At 37.6% G+C, this 22970-nt stretch overlaps 5 protein-coding genes across 6 annotated transcripts; 3 read left to right on the top strand and 2 right to left on the bottom strand.

Annotated features, from left to right (window-relative positions):
- The first annotated feature begins 236 nt into the window (after positions 1 to 236).
- Positions 237 to 10988, top strand: LOC116173230 (inositol polyphosphate-4-phosphatase type I A). Of its 2 annotated transcripts, XM_031490576.1 has the most exons (14): positions 237 to 585; positions 688 to 835; positions 2988 to 3065; positions 3444 to 3614; positions 3828 to 4028; positions 4077 to 4231; positions 5838 to 6149; positions 6468 to 6670; positions 6724 to 7068; positions 7115 to 7205; positions 7848 to 8933; positions 9570 to 10209; positions 10260 to 10395; positions 10568 to 10988. In XM_031490576.1, exons 2-14 carry the CDS (start codon positions 718 to 720, stop codon positions 10698 to 10700), a joined length of 3669 nt encoding a protein of 1222 aa, XP_031346436.1. In that variant the 5' UTR covers positions 237 to 585; positions 688 to 717; the 3' UTR covers positions 10701 to 10988. The 2 variants fall into 2 exon arrangements, with proteins under 2 accessions (XP_031346436.1, XP_031346437.1); XM_031490577.1 differs by lacking the exon at positions 2988 to 3065.
- Positions 10989 to 13019: 2031 nt separating this feature from the next.
- On the top strand, positions 13020 to 14306 carry LOC116173250 (nitric oxide synthase-interacting protein homolog). The gene is made up of 5 exons (XM_031490606.1): positions 13020 to 13300; positions 13349 to 13566; positions 13614 to 13917; positions 13964 to 14072; positions 14120 to 14306. The coding sequence occupies exons 1-5, from the start codon at positions 13125 to 13127 to the stop codon at positions 14189 to 14191; spliced, it is 879 nt and encodes a 292-aa protein (XP_031346466.1). The 5' UTR covers positions 13020 to 13124; the 3' UTR covers positions 14192 to 14306.
- On the top strand, positions 14122 to 15342 carry LOC116173251 (alpha-ketoglutarate-dependent dioxygenase alkB homolog 4). The gene is made up of 2 exons (XM_031490608.1): positions 14122 to 14198; positions 14317 to 15342. Exon 2 carries the CDS (start codon positions 14341 to 14343, stop codon positions 15211 to 15213), a length of 873 nt encoding a protein of 290 aa, XP_031346468.1. The 5' UTR covers positions 14122 to 14198; positions 14317 to 14340; the 3' UTR covers positions 15214 to 15342.
- LOC116173253 (nucleoside diphosphate kinase-like) lies at positions 15219 to 15874 on the bottom strand. Its single transcript, XM_031490610.1, has 2 exons — positions 15649 to 15874; positions 15219 to 15592 (listed from the first exon to the last, which is right to left on the bottom strand). The coding sequence occupies exons 1-2, from the start codon at positions 15820 to 15822 to the stop codon at positions 15257 to 15259; spliced, it is 510 nt and encodes a 169-aa protein (XP_031346470.1). The 5' UTR covers positions 15823 to 15874; the 3' UTR covers positions 15219 to 15256.
- Positions 15875 to 22143: 6269 nt separating this feature from the next.
- LOC116173254 (nucleoside diphosphate kinase-like) lies at positions 22144 to 22970 on the bottom strand. The gene is made up of 3 exons (XM_031490611.1): positions 22811 to 22970; positions 22597 to 22723; positions 22144 to 22542 (listed from the first exon to the last, which is right to left on the bottom strand). The coding sequence occupies exons 2-3, from the start codon at positions 22717 to 22719 to the stop codon at positions 22207 to 22209; spliced, it is 459 nt and encodes a 152-aa protein (XP_031346471.1). The 5' UTR covers positions 22720 to 22723; positions 22811 to 22970; the 3' UTR covers positions 22144 to 22206.

Below are 22970 nucleotides of genomic sequence, written 5' to 3'. Positions count from 1 at the left end.
AATATTTAAGGTTCCATAAGAACTATACACAGCACTGAGAATATGTAAAAGTAAGTTTTTATTAAAAAATCTAGTATTTAAAATACCAAATAAGAAAAATTCGTATTTTAAAATAGGGATTTTTTTGAAATTATTTGTAATTGAAAGCGCCCCATCCTCAAGAAACCTGAATTCAACGGATGGATACATTGCCTAAGTGCGGCCCTGTTTAGTTTTATGCACACTACCAACATGAAAATATCAAATGTCCCAAGTGCTTTGTGTCTCCACTTTGTAATTTTTTTTAATTATTTTTTCAGCAATCCAATTAAAATTATCGAATGAGTAATGTAGCCGTTACATAATAAATATAAATAATAATACAACAAAACCCAGTCACAGTGATAAGTTTAAATAATTGGCCCCAATTTTTTCGTGTCAATGTAGACCTGTACTCCAATCTATTATTCGAGGGAATCCCTGATATTCGCAGAGATGAGACATGCCTTTAATTAATAAACAATTATGCTCGTATTATAATTTAACTGGTTAGGCAAATCAATGGAGATCTGCCAAAAGTAGGTCATTAAAGAAAAAAGAAACAGGGTAAGTGCACCATTATTTCTTAATTAAAGTGCTTATCGCTCACCTGATTAGTTTTGTTTACTTTGTAGATAAGAGAATGATTATTTACACAGTTTCTTTTAGATGGAATGAATATCGACTTCTCTTACGACTATGAGGTTCAACAAGCAAGAGCTTGTGACTTTAGCTACGCAGCCTTCGAGTAAATTTGAAAAGGAGGGTGTGTTGCACGTACGCGAGAGGCAGGAGGGATTTTTTCGTAAAACCGAAAGTAAGTAGTCGATTTATTTCTTGAAAGGCCGAATCTTAGTCGGTACTTTTTGTTGTCGTGTGCATATATTTTAATAATTTAAAAGCGAGGACTGGATTTCTCTGGTGTTTCATGTTAAAGGGTAAAATTAGTAATTGAGGCTCAGTTGTGGATGAATGTGTGATGCTTTCTATTTGTGGTCAGCTGATGGGAAAACAACACTGAGAGAATCATAATTTCTTGTGATCTAAAGTATGTGGTTTTTGGTGCTTTTAAAATGAATCTTTGGAGTGAGTGTATAGGGTTGCACTTAAATTGCAAGGGTGCAAAATGATAATTTATTGACCTCATGCAATACTCAATTGTCAACATAAACAGCTGATCTGTGTCAAACAACTTTTTTTAAATTAGTAAATATTAATTTATAATTGCACAAGAAGTTTGTATTTTATCGAGTAAATTCGCGTTGTTTAGGTAATGAAAATTGGTTGCCTAGCAAATAAACGAGAAAAACTGTGACACCGAAGGTGAAACATTTTTAGGTTGACAGTTTATCGAGTCAAATTGCTAAAGGAAACAGATTTGAATTTTAATAACACAAATTTAGTTAGTTTAAATAGAAACCTCGAATGTAATTCATCAGGGCAATTTAACGAACAAGAAATTCACCGAACCAATCAATTATGGGCAAATGTCAAACTATTCATATGGGAATGGATAATGCGATAATTGTTTAGAAAATGAATAAGTGAAAAAACCGCTAGTGCATTTGTCGCTGTAAAAGTTGCAGGTAACTTTTGCCGCTGTCAAAGTACAGCTTGTGCGATTTTTTATACATGAGTTAAATTGTCATCTCAGTCTCGATCTCAGTTTACATAACACAACTACAATGTAGGGGTAACAAAACTAGAAAAATTTGTTTGGGGTCAATGAATTGTACAAATTTTTCCATACTAATTTTCCCCCTTTCACATGTGGAGTTAGTCCCTCATTTATAAAATTTTGCGATTGTATTTAAGAGTTTGGAAGCCCTCTATAAAGTTCTGGAGTTACAATTACCAGTTGAATTGGATTATTTGTTGAAAATTAATTTCGAAAAATGGTTGATGTAATTTAATTTAGGAACAACTCGTGCTTTAGGCTTACTTTGATTTAATTAGTTGAACTTTGAGTTATTCATAGTAATAAATTACCGATGTTCCGCAGTTTAAATATCAAAAATTTCCTTTGGAATCTATGGTTTTAACAGTAAACAGAAATTAATTGTCTTTAACCATTTTACCGGTAACCAGTTTTTCTGAATAATGTTATGAGCACTTCGTATAAACGAATTAGATGCACAACTTTGACTACGGAACTGGTTTTTTGCGTAACTTGCCACTACAAATCTGGCGCAATGGAATGTTTTGCACCTTCTACTCCAACCCTTTCGTGGTAACAACTTATTTAAATACGAACAACTTAATCCAATAATGCACCGAAAAAATGTTCGCTGACGTATTGAATTGATAACATTTCACAACAACAAAATATATCAGCCGTCCGATCGCCTCGTTCACGCAAAGAAGTCGACGCGATCCAAAAAATGTGGCACACGACCGGCATAGATTCTCTTCGAAGCTGCCGCTCTCCCACCAAATTTTCACTTACATGTACCTCGCCGAATACCAAATACGGAAACGACCTCCTCGTAGAAAACGTGCTCTCTTAACCAATACATAATTATGCCGCATTCACCACGTGCTTGGCTTTTCGCAAAACGGGCCGCGACTTTTGAGGTTTGTAAGATCGTGGCAACACTGTGACGAATCAACTCTTATCTGCTTGGAGCAAGACTTTTATTGCATCTTAACATGCTTTATTTTCTTGAATATAAGTTCTGTTCTCTTTCCTTATGAAGCGGTACTCCGAGCGGTACTTACACGTATAAAATTCCCTATACCTGCGAATTTGTAAATGTGACATAATGGAGGGCGGTGTGGGCTTTACGGTGGGCCTTCAGAACTTTAATTATGATTATAACATTTTATAAATGAGGGATGCGCTTGTTTGAAACTGTTCAAGTGTCCATTCGATACTATGGTTATCGTTACTCGTGGTCATCGTTACATTGTGGTTAAGCTTATCTGTCTGGGATTTTATTATTATATTCTATATTGGTAATGCATTACAGGCAAGGATAGCAAACGAAAAAAAGGTGACAAACAAAAGAGTCTTCACAATTTGAACTGTGTAGGTGGCGCTAATAAAGGTACTTTAATGATACAGAAACTTTTTTTTATTACAAAAGAAATGTACCTGCTCTATCTTGTATCCACCATACATAAATCATTCGATACGGTCGTTGTATAAATGTGCGTTAATGTTTGTAATAATTAACCAACTTACAAGATAGATCAGGCGCTTACACTAACACCATTAACTCACTAACATAGTGATTATGCTACTAATTACTAACGGCACAATATGTGTAACACTAACACCGCTTTTTCATCTGGGTAGAGGAATTCACTTTGCAGTGGTCTGCGTAATCATACGGCGTGACAACGCACGAAATTAGCTGCTTAACATTTGAGGCACCTTGCGTGTTGTCTGACCTTGTTTCAGCATTAATTTTCATTACTTTCAGTAAGCTTAGAGCGTTGGTGTCGTTTACGCGGGAATCTGCTTTTTTATTTCAAAAGTAAAGACCCCTGGTCCGAACCGGTAGGAGTGGTCGTTTTAGAGCAGTGCCAAGTTAGACTGGATCCACCTACAATATCGACAACTACGACTACTGATATTTTTCCGTTTTATTTAGGTGAGTTTTTGCGATGGCCTCTTGGGGTCCAAATTTTTGAGAAAAAATCTCAGAATCTCCACATTTTCCATTGGTCAGTGTCTTTTTTCCTACAAATCCGCTGTTAACTATTCCAAAAACAAAACGATCGGCATTTTCCATGATAGCTCAGAATTTTGAACAAAATTGTTTTGAGGCTAGGGTTTACCCTGTATTAAATATCCAACGTTTCAGTATTTGACGGTGGTTTATGCCAGGCGTTGGCAGCGACCTCTGATTTTGACCGCTCCAGTTGGATGCAAGCGATTAAAGCGGCCAGTTACGAGGGAGTGCGCGCCGAATTACACGCGCTTCAACAATGTATCGAACGTAAACGAAATCACCGTCCGACTTCCGACATTCAAATGTGGAGAATACAACGACAGCACATGCTGGGTAAGATACCTACGCGTCGTCAGCTGCGCCTCTATCTATCAGTTTTAGATATATCCGAGTTACCTTTGTGCGAAATTTCTTTAGCCTGTGATAATCTTTTGTGTGACGGTCACGGGCGACCTCCTAATCCCACCATTTTAATCGATATTTATATGTCTTCTGCCAAAGTATGGGTCCAATATGCCCGAACCGAAATTATTGAGGTAAGTCACTTTTTTTCCAATGGAAGGGCGATCTTCTTAAGGAGCATTTTAAAGGCCGTCAAATCCTATAAGGTGTTCCTATACCTACCTCAGTTTATGGTATTGTTTGTTTTTATTTACTTATTGGTGGCGTTTATTTTTAAGTGGGCGGTGTTTCAGTCAAGGCTGCTCTACCAACCCCACCCCCTTGTATGGGGAGGTCGCTTTAGAATGTAAACCATTTTTTACGAATTTGTACAGGGTTGGGCAGAGGAACCTGACACATTTTAGCGACCTCTAGTGCGACCGTATCGAAACGGAGAGGTTTGTGCTTCCGGGAAAGTAAAATGGACGGTTGAAGGTTTATTTTTATTTAGTAGTTCTGTGTCATAATGGAGAAGTGGTCACCGCAACAGCGCGCGTTCATTTCTGAGCGTTTTCTTATAGCACAGACTATTAAAGAGTTTCGCGCTAAATGTAATCGTACCATTGCGTAAGGGTGAAATTATGGATTCAAAACTTTCGAGAGGCGATTTCGGCCATGAAAAAGAAGCCACCAGGGTTACCACGAACGGTGAACCGAGTGGGGGATAGTCGGACCTTACTTTTTCAAGCAAATTTTCAACTCGGAGCTCTATGTGGCTATGCTGCAAATATTTGTAATACCGGAATTGAAGCATAGACGGAAACTAAGCCGCACTTTTTTTCAACAAGATAGTGCCACATGACATATGTCGAAAACAACGTTGAACTTTTTGCGAAAAACATCTGGTAACCGCAAACTGAATTTGCTGGGCGCCAAGTTCGCGGGATTTATCCGTATGCGACTTCTTCCTGTGGGGATATTTGAAGCAGTACGTTACTAAACCTCGAACACTCGACGAATTACGGAGTAATATTGAAGAAGAAATTTACGAAATAACGCCGGCTTTATTAAACAAAGTTTTTGAAAATTTTGAAAAACGCCTGGGTAATTGTATCGCTTATAACAGGCATCATTTGAACGATATTATTTTCAGTAAATAAAAAATTGTAAACCTTCAATTGTCTACTTTTTACTCGTGAAGCCACTATCTCCTCTCTTTCGATCCTGCCGCGCTAGGAAAAATTAAAATGTGTCAGGTTTCTCTGCCCAGTCCGTTATTTTGTTCAGCATGGGAAAATTTACACATGTACCGCTTCATAGCGAACGCGAACGAAAGTATGTCTAGCGATAACAACGATCACGTTTGTGTATGAATTTTTCTATTGAAAATTGATTCTAACTTGGTTTTTTGGACCCTTCACACACCATAAGTGCGTTGAATTGAATTCTCAGTGAAGTTATAAAAGCAGGAGCGTACCATTTTGTGTACGAAAGATTTTATTTCACGTAGTAAAATATTATGTCATAAACTATTATTTCTTGTAAAAAATTGTTATTTTTCGCAAAAGCTGGTAATTTTAGACACTTAACATTTTTATAATAAGATGTAGAATTTGAAAAGTCAATTAAAAAAGGGTCATATCATTTAAAATAACAAATGCAAGCGCAAGTCATCGCTTAATGACTCCCTGTGCAGAATTGATACTTAAGAAGATCGCCAATATTTTTTTTATATAAAATGCAACATTTCAATGTTTTTAGCGAAGCAGCAATCCGAGTTTTTTTAGTACTGTAAGTTTTCACGCCTCTGATGGTCTCTCGGGGGATTCGCGTGTCCGTTTCACCGCATTCGACGTAAGAGAACGAGTTTCACAGACCGCTTTACCAATCGGTACAGCCTGTGTGTTGTTAAGTGCCATACAAGATTCATCACGTTTACGCATACCGCTTTTAAATAGAGCACAAAGCACTGTGGGATTTCTTACAATTAGCGCTTGGGCATTAGAAGCGGAGGATCGAGGAAATAGTACCGAACACACGCCCTGTCGGGTACCCCCTTCTAATAGTCATCAGGTATGTATCACTCTTCTAGGTGGGTGCAACAAAAAGTACCAGATAAGCTATAGTGGGTACATAATTTAACTCATCTCTCTTTTACATTTTTTTTTTCTTAGACCCTGCCACCTCTGTCTCGATAATGTGTTCTGCTTTTCTGATTTCCCCCTCCTCTTCTACATTATTGTTGTTTTTGTAACGTACCATTACCACACAGTTTCTGAGACTGGCTGTATGGTAAATCGATTTTAATCCAAAACTGTTGTGGCACGTTTGGTACTTGATTTGATATCACATTCACATCACTTTTTTTTAATTGGTGAATTTGTTTGCCAGATAATGTCGCATAGAAGGTCGCAGTCCCTTCCACCACGACTGGGCGTTAAAATGCGATTTCCCAACCAAACTGAACTAAAATTACTCTTCGCGTCGCCGTTTCTCCAAACGTACCGGTTTCATTCCGGCTTAGGAGGAGATATATGCGTTCACGAAGTGATGTTGGAGAGTAGACTGTGCTTTTCGTTCCCCCATCAACTGGTGTAGGTATCACTGTTAACTTACTCGTAGAGATAATCCAATTTAATCTATTTAGCGGGATTTGGATTAACCAGGAGAAGGAATTGTTACAAGAAGTTGCCGGCATGGGCGAGTTGAGAGAGCCATGGCACTCTCGCCAAGTCGAGCTGCTCGATCGACACCTACATCTCCTCCGACTTTATTCTCAGGCGAGGGAAAACTTGCAAGCGCATAAGGGTAGTTATTTTAAGGCGAGCTCGCGAAGGTCGGATCGCAGTTTGGAATTCGCGCCGATCAATTTGCACTTGCAGCGCATGTGGGTTCACAACGATACGCTTAATAAGTCGGGGTTTTACGATTGGATAACGGTGGGCGCGTTCACTGCCCATTCGCATAAGTCGAAAAATGGCGGATTGATCAAGTCAGTCGGTACTGCGTTTGCGCATTTACTTATCAGTCTATTTTAGGCTGGTACAAGCTTTAAAAGAATCTCCAACTAGATCTAATACAAACTGTCAAGTTACAACCAAAATTTCAATGGCTAACGATGCAATTCAGGTAATATACAGGGTGTTCGTGTTTGTCACTGTCAAATAGAAATTAATTTAGTGCACTTTGCTAGTATTGAATGTATTTTTTTTGCACTAAATATGATTAGTTTTTGCATATTTCATGTGGTGATTTGGCAGGGACACAGTGGTACCAATCAATTAAAATTTCCTTTTCTAATTAATCAAATGTCTGAATGGGTTACAGGGTTAGCTGTACCGCATTTCTTCTAAAAAAAATTACATTTTGTATGGTTTGCATTCAGAAATTGGTGTCTAGATGTATTGCTCTGTGCAGTGGCGTGCCGTGCGGTCCCACCCACAAAAACCTGTTCAGCTAGGTCAAACATTGAAATTTAGAATTTTATAATCTCTCCTCGTACCCATCCGGTATCTGCTAGAAAAATTCTAATATTGACTAAATTGAAAAATAAATCTTGTGTACAAATAGAAAAATCTGACAAAAAAACTACTCGGGTCGCACAAGGGATTCGAATAAATACACAAATAATTAATTGACAATGACAATAATTTATTCTGAAACTTTGGACATAATACCCCGCACTCAGGCGGGCGATAATAAAAATTAAATTTGGTGCTAGCAAAGTGGGTGAAATCTCTCCATATGTATTGAAACTATGAGAATCTACAGGCAATCAAACAGCTGCGAAAAGAGGTGGTCGAAGCAATGAAGACTCTAATGAGGCTAGCGAAGGAGAAGCAGACAATCGGAATGTTACCGATCTGCGAAGACATGATCAAAAAGACTCGGATATTACTGAGCTTATGGGATCCCAGTTTAGTAGAGGAGGCGCTCAGTTTTATTGAAGAGCATAAACTGGCCGTCACGGATGACTCTGGAGTCGGAGATGATTTTAGTCTGGACACAAGCGGTAAACACAGTTTGGTGCTTTCGCCCTTCAAACGCATAACGCAGCAGTTGACTTCGCTCGACCTCAAAAGTCCAGACATTGACGATTTCGCGACGCCTTGCACGCCGAAAGCGGTGGACGATGTCTGGAATCTACACGAGTACCAAAAAACAGACGACTTAAGAAACGAAATTAACCTGTTGAGTACTAGCGAGGGAGTAAAAAGCTTGTGCTCGAGGGTGCAAACGCCCGACGAAGCGAATTTCGTGATCTTTCCGGAATGTGAGGAAAACCACAATGAGAGTTTTAGCGAATTAACGAATGGCGAACCGAAGTCGTTAGACCCGGACGTCGGGCGTACGTTTTTAGATACGAACGTCATGAGCAGTTCGCCTTCGGCAAACTACTACAAACCCACTGACGAGCCGGAACCGTGGGACTTGACGCAACTCAACATTGAGGCAAGCGTGATGTGCCTAGTGAGTAAGGTTAAGTTTCTTTGCGGCCGATGCGGCAGTCCCGCCGTTCGGCTGCGTCAAAATCCGAAGGGAAGCAAGCGAACTGTAATTACGAATCAACCGGGCACCAACGTAAACAAAGATGGCGAAAATTTGACACAGGCTGTGAATACTGTAACTAAGGTGATAAAGAATGGAAACAAGTTTACGGATGGTTTAGATTTGAATAAGATTGTCGATTGGGTCGGCGAGCTGAGGCCCAGCATGAGAAAGTTGCGACAAGCCATGGACGGTCTACTGAAAACCGCGCGGCTTACCCATTCCGTATTTCGTGTGCAGCAAGACCCCAAGGCGGCGCAGAGGGTGTGCAACGTTCAGTATCGCAGAGACGTCTGCTTTTCGCAAGCGGTAATTATATAAGACTGGCAGATGATGACACTATTTCTATAATGGCTACGCACGCGCAAAATTTTCTGCGGATAATTTACAAATGAGACTCTTTGGCAACAATGTCATTTCTTAAAATTGGTGATGCAACAGACCTCTGCTTCCACTTCCACTTTTACCTCCGATTTCAGTATTTTTATAACGGAAGTATACTGTAACCTTTAAAATACGGCAAGGTGCGCTGTACGCTCTGATTGGCCGAACGAGACGGCGCGCGAAGTCAGCCGTGGGCGGGGTTTGTCAGACGTGTCGCAACTGATTTGTTTGTTTACTTTCATTCATCTCATTGGTTCGTCGCAACAATTTGTGCGTTTTTATTAGTATTTACACTTCCGCTTCTGCTACCGCAAAAAATTATTTTGTCTTTTGCGTCGGTCTAACACTTCCGTTGCATCACTGGTTGAAATCTCGGAACTTCGCTTATGATGATCTTTTGCTTCAAAGATGATAATAAAACATGCTGCAGAAATTTTGTGAGCAAGTGGCAAGTAGTAACTCTCAAAGAACTGTTTCTTCAACGATAATTATTCCGAAAATAGTATCATTAACTGCCCGTTTACATTTGCGCAATTCTCGTATTTTATACAAAAATTTCAGCTCACATCCTTGGTAACCGGCTTGATGACCCGACTATGGTGCCACAAACCGGACCCTGCATTTATAACCTGTTTAACCTCACTAGGCCCACTGGCGTGCTTCGAATGCCTCCTAAGCTTTCACGGGATGGAAATAGACATGTGGGGCGACATGTCGGTGGCGGTCGAAGATTTACGAACCGTTATGTTCACGCTCAACCGTTGTCCTAGTCCCGCCTCCAATGAACCTCATCCGATGCCAAAAATAACTGGAAGTCGTAATTCCCTAACGGTATCCCTGCCCATTCCAGATGCACTATACACCTTATTACCTAGTAAACAGTCCGTTACATTCCACGTAACCCCAGTCTTCTTTAACATTGGAATTAACGAAAAGGCGACACTCGCCGAGAGTTTAGGTGCAACGAGACCGCAAGAAAGATCAAATATTGATAATTATATAAGACTTAACGAATATTACTTAAGATATCGTAAATTAAATATACCCGACGTAAGTTTGAGCAGCGGACGTCTGTCTGCTTGTTCACCGCAACGAGCCGTAGGAGACTTAGTGGATGAACTGAAAAGTTCTGTACATAGTAACAAAGCAAAAAATGTAGAAATACTACATCTAGCTGCACAAATATGTAGACAAATGAAGGGTAGGGATGCGCTGGCGCATTTTGCTCTTTTCCAATCGCTCTTTTTGTAGGTTTACGATTTACTAGTTGTAAAAGTGCGAAGGATCGTACAGGAATGGCTGTAACATTGGAACAGTGTCATATTCTATCATCTGAATACCATTTGGCAGAACATGAATTTCAGAGAGCCTTAGACTGCATGAGAAGGTACTGTATACATTCAATACACATCATTTTAATTAGCAATGATCTTTTTATTTATTTATTTATTTATTTTGCTTTATTTTATCGTGTCACAGCACTTTTCTTCCACTTCTTGATGATATGATACTGTTGCGCTTGCGTGTGCTGTGGTGGTTAATACGTACTATAATTTTAGTGAAGGGTGTAGAAGAGAAAACACTGAGAAAAATACAAACGTACGCAAGTACGCGTTTAACTCTTTACAACTATTAACGTTACCAAAACTATATCGACCACCAACTGGAAGTTACGGATCTGCACAGTCCTAAAAATTAGAAACTTAAAAAGAAATGTAAGTAATTCCAAAACGAAGGTGCCAATTAAATGTACTAAATTTTGTTGTACTTAATTGTTATTATTATTTTATAAATTTTATAGCTACTTAATATTTATTAATATTTAGGTTGTATGACATGCCATTGGACAATCGACATAGTTGTTTTGATTATTTACAATTAATTGTTATTTAAATGCATCACATTTTTTTTTCGTAATTCGTTTACCATCAAAAATCTGGATAAAGGATTGGGTTATGTAATAAATGTTATTAAATATAATTTGTAAATCATTTTTTGAGACATTGTTATTTACAACGTATAAAGTATTTGGATTTATTTACATGTTATTATTGGATGATGTCCTTTGCATTATAGAGGTCAATTTAACCAACTGATGTAAATATATTTGTTGCACATTTTCGTGACAATTTTACTGTGGGTACGTACAAACAAGGTAAGCGTTACTTTCAACTGTTTGTAACTTTTACTTGCTTATATTTTGAAGTGGTATTCGTTCTCATCAATAAACCCTTACTTCAAGTGTGGGAAATTAATTAAGTTAATAAATTACAAACGCCAAACGTTTCTGTTCAAAGTTGTCTTATGAGATGGGAATCTTACACGCTCAAGTGGCGTCGACTTGCGACTTTGTGAGTGAAGGAAAGTGATTGCATCTGGGAAGCTTGAAACATGAAATGAAACTGTTTATTATGACACATGCGCAGAAATGTACTTGGCATACGATTCTTTCCAGATGCTTCTGTCTCTTTCTAGGTTATTTTTAGTAGGTAGTCAAGTGTAAACGATATTGAATGCGTGTAGTAGAGTCTGGACAGCTTCTAGAGTTTCCTAAGTTACTCCCATGGACACCTAAGACGGGATACTCGGAAATAGAATGCTTTGTTAAGGACCCTAAAAAGCTCACGACTTATACAACCTTGAAGAACCTATTGAAATACCTCAGTCAATCAGGAAAAGCGCACTGGAAAGTCTCTTTTAGGTTCCGGAAGGTATTTGTTTGGCCGAGAAAGGCTTTTGAATTACCTGGAAATGGTTTAGATTTCCAGAATTCTTTCGTATGCCCGTTCTAGAACTGCCTCTAAGTTCTACTGGGCGAACGTAAAAATAAGGCTTGAAAAGCATAAAGAAGGCTGTGAAAAATTCTCTTGAAAATAAAGTAGTGTAGTATAGATGGTATACTTTTTGTTTCTAGGGGCGTTTTCGGTGCTCTTTACACATCCTTAAATTCCTTTCAGAGCTTTCCTAAAAACTTGTAGGCTACAGCCCTTTCCAAATCTTCCAGAAAGGTTTTAAACATCTCTGAAAGAATTGCTCAGAAAGCGTGTGTTAGTATTCTTGCTCGGGAAAGTGCTTAAAAAAGGTTTAGATTTCTTAAGCGATTAATTGTGTCCTTTCTAGAGCTTTCTGTCCAGCATGCTAAGCAAGCATAGAAACTAGAAAGGCTTGAAAACCATGTCTGAAGCTGTGGGAAACTATTAAATTGTGTCGCAAAATGAATTGTTTGTAATGATGTGAACGCATAACATAAAATTATAACAATATTAACAAAATATGTCGCATGTATAGGCTTCGAGAGGTAACACACAGCGATGCTTTTGTGGTGTTTGTTCTCACCACATGGCGCAAAAAGCTTTTCCGCTTCTAAAAATTACGTGGTTGCCAGCTTTAAAAAGTGAGTCCATCGTCATAGCTTGTATATAAACCTGGAACCTCTCAGTTCTGATAAGCATCCAGAAGCCTCTACAGAGCATCAGGGCTTCATTTTTTGAACAAATATAAAAGTTGTAGTCTCTTATTCCAGAACGCTCCCTGCAAATTTCAACAAATCATCTTCGGCCCTTCCTGAAGGTTGTTACAGATGCTTTTTACAAGTACCTAGATATACTTCTGCAAAGCGCCTAGAAATCTGTGAAAGGGTTCCCAAAAAGCACTAAAAAGGGTGCTTTCCATAGCATTCTAAAAATTTTTTAGAATCGGTTCAAGGTGGGCGTTATAAGCTAAGTCATTTTCAAATGTAGACGACTTGAAACTTTTGATAAGCTCGGAAAATGGGGGAAACTTTTAGATTGTTTTAAAAAACCATGAAATCATCTCTAGAAAAAAGTGAAAAATTTTGTAAGCGTTTAAAAGAATTTCCAGTCTTCTGTACTTTCCAAGAGTTTACAGACTGTAATATTTAAACTTTTTGAAAAATTAATAAATAAGGAAACAGCTCCATTCTGTATCATCGCTCTATTTTGATAAATTTACTAATGCCATTTTGCAGAAATGTTTACACTCTAAAAAATTGTGATACGCCACTGTGCAGTGGCAGTAAATATCATAACCTCACTTTTCGTGTGTAATCATAACAAATAGATCTCGACTGAATAAAGTGTTAAATAGCATAAAATAATGACTCGTCACGCCAGAAATTGCACTGCAGGTGCTGTTTACACTTACCACGAGAAGAAGAAGGATGCCAGGGCCTCTGGTTACGGTACGAATGCACAACGTATTGGGAAAGACTCCGTGAAGGATTTCGATTGCTGTTCCTTGTCCTTACAACCTTGTGCAAATCCCGTTATCACGTAAGTATCACAGGAGTAAAGCACGATCATGTGGCTATGTGGTTTCAGCAAAGACGGGTACTTGTTTGACAAGGAGGTCATTCTGCAATACATCATTACCAAGAAAACTGAATATAGTCGAAAATTAAGGCAATACGAAAAATTGAAAAAGCAAGAAGAGGAACAAATACAAACGAAATTCATGGAAGAAGACAACAAGAAAGTAAACAACTTCCTTAAAGGCGAAAATAACATTGTCAGTAAACCGATTGACGGCTTTAAACCTGGTAAGTGCATCCTTAAGTGTCTGGCTAAACTAATAATTCCCAATCAGATGAACCAAGTACTTCCTCTGTCTCAAATATGGTCAATGGTCTTGACAAGCACCTCCCCAGTTTCTGGGTTCCTTCCAAAACGCCGAACGCTGAAAAATTAAAGTTGGTGAAACCTGACCCGACAATACCCTGTCCAATATCCGGCAAGCCTCTGAAGGCCAAAGACTTGGTTAACGTAAAATTTATGCAGGTGAACGATCCGGATGATAAGAAGTGTTTGATTACGAAAGAAAATCGTTACATGTGTGCAGTTACGCATGATATTTTAAGCAATTCCGTGCCATGCGTCGTGCTGAAACCCACGTAAGTTACTTGAGTGTGTCTTAAGGGTTGTAATGGACAATTGTAGGGGTGACGTGGTTACTGTCGAGTGTTTCGAAAGGATTATTAAAAAGGACTGGATACATCCGTTAACCGGATCAAAGCTGAGTGAGAAGGATATCATTGTAATGCAACGGGTAATGCGGTTTAGGTTTGCCACGGGTGGTCATTTGTTGAATTTTAGGGGGGCACTGGATACGCGCAGACTAATGTTAATTTGGAAGGCAAGCACGAACGGCCCGCCTTACAGGCGTAAATCTTATGTAAGTTATTTAAATTTAATGTCTGTTGAACTTATGCCCCTTTTCATATCGTAAAAGTTGTAAATTTCGAAAAAATAGTGATCTTTGAGGAATAAAATGTTAATATGACGTCATTCAGTAGATAACCTCACTTTTTAAAGTCATGGATAAACCCCGTCCTTGCGGTTGTAAAGGTTGTAGAACGTGTCTTATTTGCGAAAAAACGTATGGGATCACTAGCAAAGCCTTCAACTTTGATAACACAAGTGGCTGTTACGTTTACTGCCCCAGGTGCAACTTAGCATGGCCAGGCTGGTCCCCCAAAGAGCAAGTGCACCCCGACCATCATGGAACGCCGATAAACTACCCTGGCGTATACATTCAAGAAAATTTCTTAAGCACTGAAGAAGAGGAGGACTTGTTACATGAGATTGACAGTGTACCTTGGGACCTCTCGCAAAGCGGGAGACGGAAGCAGAATTACGGACCAAAGTGTAATTTTAGGCAGAGAAAGCTACAGTTGGGAAACTTCGATGGCTTTCCCAAGTTTTCTCAATTTGTGCAGGACAAATTTAAGGATGTTCACCTTTTGAAAGATTTCCAGACGATCGAGCAGTGCTCTTTGGAATACGATGCCGAGAGGGGTGCAGCAATCGACCCGCATATTGACGACTGTTGGATTTGGGGCGAGCGTATAGTCACAGTTAATTTACTTTCAGACTCCATTCTTACTATGACTGCCAATAGTAAACCGGCAAAGTACAATTTGGATTGTGTCGCTACTTATCCTTCCATTGTAACTGGGAAACCGTATATTTTAGACAATTCCACTTTGGATTACTGTGTAAGAATTCCAATGCCTAGAAGATCATTACTGGTACTATACGGGTCGCCACGATACGATTGGGAGCATCAGGTTTTACGAGAGGACATCACAACAAGACGAGTGTGCTTGGCCTACAGAGAATTTACACCACCTTACCTTAACAACCCTATAGGCAAACAAATAACAGACAGGGCAACGATATTTAAATAAATGTATTAAAAATTTATAGAACTTTTATTAAATACTAATACATTCAATCCTCATACACCCAGCAGTTACTAGCCGAAGTCCAGCTTACAATTTCCTTCTCGTTGAACCACAAGTTAATTTCCTTCTTGGCAGATTCGACAGCATCTGAGCCGTGAATAATGTTACGTCCAACTTGAATGCACAAGTCGCCTCTCAAAGTTCCTGGTGCGCTATCAGCCGGGTTGGTTTGGCCTAGCAATACGCGGCCTGTCTTGACAGCACCTAAACCCTCCCAGACCATTGGGACGACCGGTCCGCTGCTCATGTACTTCACTAAACCTGGGAAGAATGGTTTGCCGGCTAAATCTGCGTAGTGCTGTTTTAGGTGTTCTTCGCTAGCCTTGAAGGGAAGCACTTAATTAGATTAGGAAAATCGGGTGATGGGGGATTACTTACCCACATGAATTTCATGGCGACTAATTTGAATCCTTTTTGTTCGAAGCGTTTAATGATTTTTCCTACGAGCCCTCTTTGTACGCCATCGGGCTTGACCATGATGAAGGTTCTCTCACGTGCTTCCGCCATTGCTCTTGAAAATAAGGAAAAAAACGACAAAACAGTACAGATCATACACCGGCTGCTGCCTAAGCTCAAATGGGAAGAGGGTTGGTAGGTTGTGTACAATGTGGCGGGTAATTAATGCGATTACGTTACTATCCCAACGAGATTTTATGAAACGGAAAATTATGGATCTATAAGAGAAAAAAGGACAACGAATGTGTGTGGCACTCTTCATTGTTGAATCAACAAAGAACAGATCCGGATCGAGGATCTTCCTTTTGAAGAAATCACCAGTGGTGGCTCGTGTGTCTAGTAAGCAAAAAATGGGAAAATGTATAGCATTAGATTTATAAGTTAGTTATATGGCAAGAATTGAGATCGTTTTCTGTAGTTTATATTGTACCATCCAGAACATTTTGCATGCAGAATTTTAGAAACTCACAAAGAAAGGTTTGTGAATCATTTGGCACACAAATTACATAATGACTCAACATTCTTAACGAAAAATCTACGTGGGCGCCCGTAATGAGTGCAATAATAATTACGTTATCTTAATTTAACTTTGTACCACTACTTTAGAATCATACTTAGCCCCTGCAATTTCGGGACCAGATGGTACCTAACTTACTTTTTAAATTTATCTTTGATGGCTTACCTAACTGTCGAAATTATTTGTAAAGATTGCTTTCAGAACTAAATAAAATTGAAAATATGGGGAGCCGACTAAATGCAGCCCCTCAATGCGTCCAAACTTGTTTTTCATTAAAATAGGTCCGCGAAAAGTACTCGTATATGGAAAACACAATAAAAACTCGATATTCGACTATAGTGTGTACATACAGGATGTCCTAATAAAGGTCACAGGCAAGATTTTCGTAACAAAAGAGGCCAAAAAGGAAACAGCCTTTTTTTTGAGGCTCAAAAAAAAATTGTCTCAGATCGACCCGGAAAAATTTTTCTTATAGAATGTGGCCTGTAGAATCCATAATTTCAAACAGTTCCAAGATTGGGCTACTAGTTCAAAAGTTACAGCCCTTTGAATTTTCTTTCGAAATTGGTTTCTAGTCTATAACTTTTGATTGAGAAGTCTGATCGAAAAAGTACGAATTGTTTTGGATTCTACGCACCAAAATTAATAAGAAAAAGTGTTTTCCCGAGAAATTTTGGTGCAGTCGATTTTTGGTAAAAAAGGAAGGTTATACACTGCCTTTTTTTGAGCCCCGAAAAAAAATTGTCTCAGATCGACCCGGAAAAAAATTTTCTTATAGAATGTGGCCTGTAGAATCCATAATTTCAAACAGTTCCAAGATTGGGCTACTAGTCCAAAAGTTACAGCCCTTTGAATTTTCTTTCGAAATTGGTTTCTAGTCTATACCTTTTGATTGAGAACTCTGATCGAAAAAGTACGAATTGTTGTGGATTCTACGCACCAAAATTAATAAGAAAAAGTGCTTTCCCGAGAAATTTTGGTGTAGTCGATTTTTGGTAAAAAAGGAAGGTTATACACTGCCTTTTTTTTGAGGCTCGAAAAAAAAATTGTCTCAGATCGACCCGGAAAAAAAAATTTTCTTATAGAATGTGGCCTAGTAGAATCCATAATTTCAAACAGTTCCAAGATTGGGCTACTAGTTCAAAAGTTACAGCCCTTTGAATTTTCTTTCGAAATTGGTTTCTTTTGATTGAGAAGTCTGATCGAAAAAGTACGAATTGTTTTGGATTCTACGCACCAAAATTAATAAGAAAAGGTGTTTTCCCGAGAAATTTTGGTGTAGTCGATTTTTGGTAAAAAAGGAAGGTTATACACTGCCTTTTTTTGAGGCCCGAAAAAAAATTGTCTCAGATCGACCTGGAAAAAAAATTTTCTTATAGAATGTGGCCTGTAGAATCCATAATTTCAAACAGTTCCAAGATTGGGCTACTAGTTCAAAAGTTACAGCCCTTTGAATTTTTTTTCGAAATTGGTTTCTAGTCTATAACTTTTGATTGAGAAGTCTGATCGAAAAAGTACGAATTGTTTTGGATTCTACGCACCAAAAAGTGTTTTCCCGAGAAATTTTGGTGTAGTCGATTTTTGGTAAAAAAGGAAGGTTATACACTGCCTTTTTTTGAGCCCCGAAAAAAAAATTGTCTCAGATCGACCCGGAAAAAAAATTTTCTTATAGAATGTGGCCTGTAGAATCCATAATTTCAAACAGTTCCAAGATTGGGCTACTAGTTCAAAAGTTACAGCCCTTTGAATTTTCTTTCGAAATTGGTTTCTAGTCTATAACTTTTGATTGAGAAGTCTGATCGAAAAAGTACGAATTGTTTTGGATTCTACGCACCAAAATTAATAAGAAAAAGTGTTTTCCCGAGAAATTTTGGTGCAGTCGTTTTTTGGTAAAAAAGGAAGGTTATACACACTGCCTTTTTTTGAGGCCCGAAAAAAAAATGTCTCAGATCGACCCGGAAAAAAAATTTTCAGATCGACCCGGAAAAAAAATTTTCTTATAGAATGTGGCCTGTAGAATCCATAATTTCAAACAGTTCCAAGATTGGGCTACTAGTTCAAAAGTTACAGCCCTTTGAATTTTCTTTCGAAATTGGTTTCTTTTGATTGAGAAGTCTGATCGAAAAAGTACGAATTGTTTTGGATTCTACGCACCAAAATTAATAAGAAAAAGTGTTTTCCCGAGAAATTTTGGTGTAGTCGATTTTTGGTAAAAAAGGAAGGTTATACACTGCCTTTTTTTGAGGCCCGAAAAAAAAATTGTCTCAGATCGACCCGGAAAAAAATTTTCTTATAGAATGTGGCCTGTAGAATCCATAATTTCAAACAGTTCCAAGATTGGGCTACTAGTTCAAAAGTTACAGCCCTTTGAATTTTCTTTCGAAATTGGTTTCTAGTCTATAACTTTTGATTGAGAAGTCTGATCGAAAAAGTACGAATTGTTTTGGATTCTACGCACCAAAATTAATAAGAAAAAGTGTTTTCCCGAGAAATTTTGGTGCAGTCGATTTTTGGTAAAAAAGGAAGGTTATACACTGCCTTTTTTTGAGGCCCGAAAAAAAATTGTCTCAGATCGACAAGGAAAAAAAATTTTCTTATAGAATGTGGCCTGTAGAATCCATAATTTCAAACAGTTCCAAGATTGGGCTACTAGTCCAAAAGTTACAGCCCTTTGAATTTTCTTTCGAAATTGGTTTCTAGTCTATAACTTTTGATTGAAAAGTTTGATCTTAAAAGTACGAATTGTTTTGGATTCTACGCACCAAAATTAATAAGAAAAAGTGTTTTCCCGAGAAATTTTGGTGTAGTCGATTTTTGGTAAAAAAGGAAGGTCATACACTGCCTTTTTTTGAGGTTCGAAAAAAAATTGTCTCAGATCGACCCGGAAAAAAATTTTCTATGCGATTACTTTACGAGGTATCCAAATACTTTGCGAAGTATTCGAATACTAAATATTTGTGAAAGTATTTGAAAGGATTTGAATACTAAAAAGTATTTACAAAATCGAATACTGCCCAGCTCTCCTGTGGTCATGATACTTCAATTAGTACTCTTTATTATTTGTTGATGTTCGTTATTTGAAGGTTAAACGCGAAAATTACTCATCAAAAAGCGCTTTTTAATCTACAACGATGAGTCATTATATTAGCAAAGGTACATCGACCATCTAATTACTTTAAAAATTGTGTCTTCTGCATAAAAAAGGGGCACCTGTCAAAAATTTTGGTAATGCCTTCTATACATACACGGTAATAAATAAATGGTACACACATTTTTTATATTAAATTTTGTGCGATTCTGAACATTTTTTCTGTCCGGTCAAGAAAGCTGTGGGTAATTTCCCAGCCCTACTTGTGCAGACAACCCTTATCTGGTAGGTGGGCACACGGAAAAGGTAATTTAGTGCACAGAACACAATTAATGGGGAATATAAAGTACCTAATAATTTCCTATTGTTAACTCTTTTTAAAATTCTGTGAAGTGGTCAGCAAATGCGATTAACACCAACACCAACTGAACTGAAATATGCAGGTACCTATACTTCTTTAACTAACTGAATGTTACGCAACGGATAGAGATTCAAACCACTTGGTGATCGCTATTTATATCCACCACGTTTTATTTTTATGTTCCATCTACGATTTATTGCCCATTCAGTCAAATTAACCTCACGTGGGTTAACTACAGCTAATGTAATTTATGAATATGAAAAAAAAGGGTAGGTACATTTTCTGAAAATTTTAGCAATTGTATACTTTTTGTTTATTTTATTATACTTACTATCGTTTTAAATCGAGATATACAGGGTGTTAATTCTAAGTCGTTACAACAGAACACGGCAGTTAGAACTCATTAAATCAAAGAATAACTTTTCTTTCTTCCAATTATTGATTTGGTGCCCCGGTTCGAAGTTGGCGTTTTTTGTGTTTAGAAAATTTCCTATGCCGGCAATTTTGTAAAATCAAGTTATTGGCACGGAGGATGTAGATCGGAAGTACAAGATCTCTAATTTTTCTGGTGCGTTACCCTTTGACTAATTGTAAGGACCATTTGTTATTATACAGAATTTTTATGCTCTGGAAATACTCTAAAAAGATCTCTGAAGGCCTTTGAAAATCTTTTAAATGCGTTTGGGGGTTCATTTTGAAATTTTTTCGGCCCAGTATAAGCGCTTTACAGAATTTAAATTCTAGAGCATTCCTGTTCTCAGATCATTTTAAATTCTCTTCATTGCCGTAGTTTTATAGACCCTTTTTCGGAATATTCTAGAATCTTTTTACAACATACTAAGCTCGCTTACTTCTGGGTAGAAGTAGAAAGTGACTAAAGCTCTTTAGCTCCCATATACGCACTTGCCATGGGGTTTTGGGCCTTCCCCGGGAATAATATTCTCTATCTGGGCACTTTTGGTGCATCTATCTGTGAAGGTGTTCACAATGCTCCTTAAAAATTTTAGAATTGCCTAAAGAATCCCTGAAAGGCAATTGAGAAGGTCTGGAAAGATCCATTGATGAACAGAAAAAAGGGATTTCCATATAAAGAGTAAAGTTTGGGCATGTTCAAATCTGCAAAATTTGTCATAAATTTCTGAACACTATCCCTTTTGGAAAAGTTGACACTTCTTTGTACTAAGTTGACACCGCGCAGAGCTGTCACAAATCGTTTAAAAAACGATTTAAATCAAAGATCAAAGATGCATTTCATTTTAACAAATGATTTAAATCAAAGATACTTTTGTCAATAAGAAAGTATTTAGTTAATAAATCATTTTGAGATTTAAATATTTTTTGTGATTTAAATCTTTTTAGAAAGTATTTAAGATACTTTCAATGTATTTAATTCATTCAAAAAGGTTTAAATCTAATTTTGTTAATTTAAATCACGTATAAAGATTTAAATCATGTAATGATGTAATGATTTAAATCTTTTCCGATGATTTAATCGTTTTGTGACAAAAGGTTTGTAAAGGATTTAAATTCAATAAAACTGATTGGTCTGATGATCTTGCTCGAAACCCTCAACATCATTCATCAATATACCTACCATTTCTACCGTATTTTATTGTTATTATTTATTAAATTAAAATATGTACCTATTTTTTTGCGAAAGAAATTTTAAAAAACCAAGACATCGTCAATCTCAGTATACTCGATTTTGTAATAAATACATATAAACGTCTACCGAAATAAAACCCGGGGTAATTAGCTTAGTCAGGTTGAAACAAATCAAGAGGATTTGTTAGTATGTATTAATTAAATCGTCTCTAAAAGATTTAAATCACTCGGAAACGATTTAAATCTTTTCGAAAGTATTTAAATCTTTTTAAAAGATTTAAATCACATTTTAAGTTCAAAAGCAAAGATAGTTTTCATGAAGATTTAAATCTTAAATCAAAAATCATTTTCGGTAAAAAGATTTAAGATCAAATGATTTAAATCGAAAAAAGTATTTAAATCATAAAAAAGATTTAAATCTTATTAAAAGTGACAGCTCTGACACCGCGCAACCTCTAAATACATCTTCCAATTTTTTCGACCAATCACAATTACGTCGTCAAAGTAGGTACACAACACAGAAGTTATTGACCGATTTTGAAATGAATAGGCGTGGAAATGAAACACCAAAGAATTTTGAGTACAATTGATAGTTGTAAATAGCAGCTATCAATACCCTCGCAACAGCACAGTTCTGTCTTTTCTGCTTTCATAACAAATACCTATAATTATTGAGATCCGTGTATTGGCTTACAATTTCTAAAAGTACTATTGCTTCTTTTGTGGTCGTACCATTTTATTGTACTCCACACTACCTCATTACCAAATGTCTGAGTATTTTTAGCGGTTTCATTCAATTTTGTTCTGCGCTCAGGGAGACTACGTGTTGAAATGAAAACTGCAATATTTAAATAAACATAAACAGTGCAATATATTTAACGGCTTTTTTTAACAATAACAAGGAGATTCTCAACCTTCGTGCACATAGCTCTCAGTAGCCGACGCCCAGCTGACGATTTCCTTATCGGTGAACCATAAGCTGACTTCTTTCTTGGCAGATTCGAGGGAATCTGACGCATGGATTACGTTGCGTCCTACGTGAATGCACAGGTCTCCCCTGATGGATCCAGCTGCGCTGGCAGCGGGATCAGTTTGGCCAACCATGGCGCGGGCAATGGCGACGGCATGCACTCCCTCCCAAACCATGGCGACGACTGGTCCACTGCTGGAGAACTTGATCAGACCTGGGAAGAAGGCTTGGCTGGATAAGGCTGCGTAGTGTTGTTTGAAAAGGTCGTCAGATCCCTTGAAATGGTTCAATTTGTTTACGCGATAATAAAAGATTAATTGTATACGTACAACCATGAATTTCATTGCGACCAACTTGAATCCTTTATGTTCAAACCGTTTGATAATTTCGCCTACCAGTCCTCTTTGTACGCCATCAGGCTTGACCATGATGAAGGATCGTTCGTGGACCATGGTGCTTAAAAAAAGAAAGTAATGATAAATGAAACTAAAGTTTTGAAATATTAACACAAAAACAATTTTGAAATGTGGATATTATTCTTACCTTTAATTTGTTTTTTCTGGTGACTACTAAGAGGACTATTAGAAGACAGTATCAGCTACTGCACTGACCAAGTTTTCGAATCCGCGCTGTATTATAAACCCCGACCAGCTACACGAGTTTACACGAATGCTTCCCGTTTTTTATTAATATGTATAATCGC

This window comes from Photinus pyralis, unplaced genomic scaffold (assembly GCF_008802855.1).
Source record: "Photinus pyralis isolate 1611_PpyrPB1 unplaced genomic scaffold, Ppyr1.3 Ppyr1.4_LG6, whole genome shotgun sequence".
Lineage (NCBI taxonomy): Eukaryota > Metazoa > Arthropoda > Insecta > Coleoptera > Lampyridae > Photinus > Photinus pyralis.
The sequence above is the reverse complement of the archived record's forward strand: the minus strand, read 5'-3'. Positions and strand labels throughout refer to the sequence as shown.

Bases quoted from the DNA above. Each gene is read 5' to 3' on its own strand.
- LOC116173251 (XM_031490608.1), top strand. From the start codon at position 14,341: ATGGATAAACCCCGTCCTTGCGGTTGTAAAGGTTGTAGAACGTGTCTT.
- LOC116173250 (XM_031490606.1), top strand. From the start codon at position 13,125: ATGACTCGTCACGCCAGAAATTGCACTGCAGGTGCTGTTTACACTTAC. The intron at 13,567-13,613 runs GTAAGTGCATCC...ATTCCCAATCAG, and splicing joins GATTGACGGCTTTAAACCTG to ATGAACCAAGTACTTCCTCT. The intron at 13,918-13,963 runs GTAAGTTACTTG...GGACAATTGTAG, and splicing joins TGCGTCGTGCTGAAACCCAC to GGGTGACGTGGTTACTGTCG.
- LOC116173253 (XM_031490610.1), bottom strand. From the start codon at position 15,822: ATGATCTGTACTGTTTTGTCGTTTTTTTCCTTATTTTCAAGAGCAATG. The intron at 15,593-15,648 runs GTAAGTAATCCC...CTTCCCTTCAAG, and splicing joins TCGCCATGAAATTCATGTGG to GCTAGCGAAGAACACCTAAA.
- LOC116173254 (XM_031490611.1), bottom strand. From the start codon at position 22,719: ATGGTCCACGAACGATCCTTCATCATGGTCAAGCCTGATGGCGTACAA. The intron at 22,543-22,596 runs GTACGTATACAA...AACCATTTCAAG, and splicing joins TCGCAATGAAATTCATGGTT to GGATCTGACGACCTTTTCAA.
- LOC116173230 (XM_031490576.1), top strand. From the start codon at position 718: ATGAGGTTCAACAAGCAAGAGCTTGTGACTTTAGCTACGCAGCCTTCG. The intron at 3,615-3,827 runs GTGAGTTTTTGC...CCAACGTTTCAG, and splicing joins TATTTTTCCGTTTTATTTAG to TATTTGACGGTGGTTTATGC. The intron at 8,934-9,569 runs GTAATTATATAA...CAAAAATTTCAG, and splicing joins ACGTCTGCTTTTCGCAAGCG to CTCACATCCTTGGTAACCGG.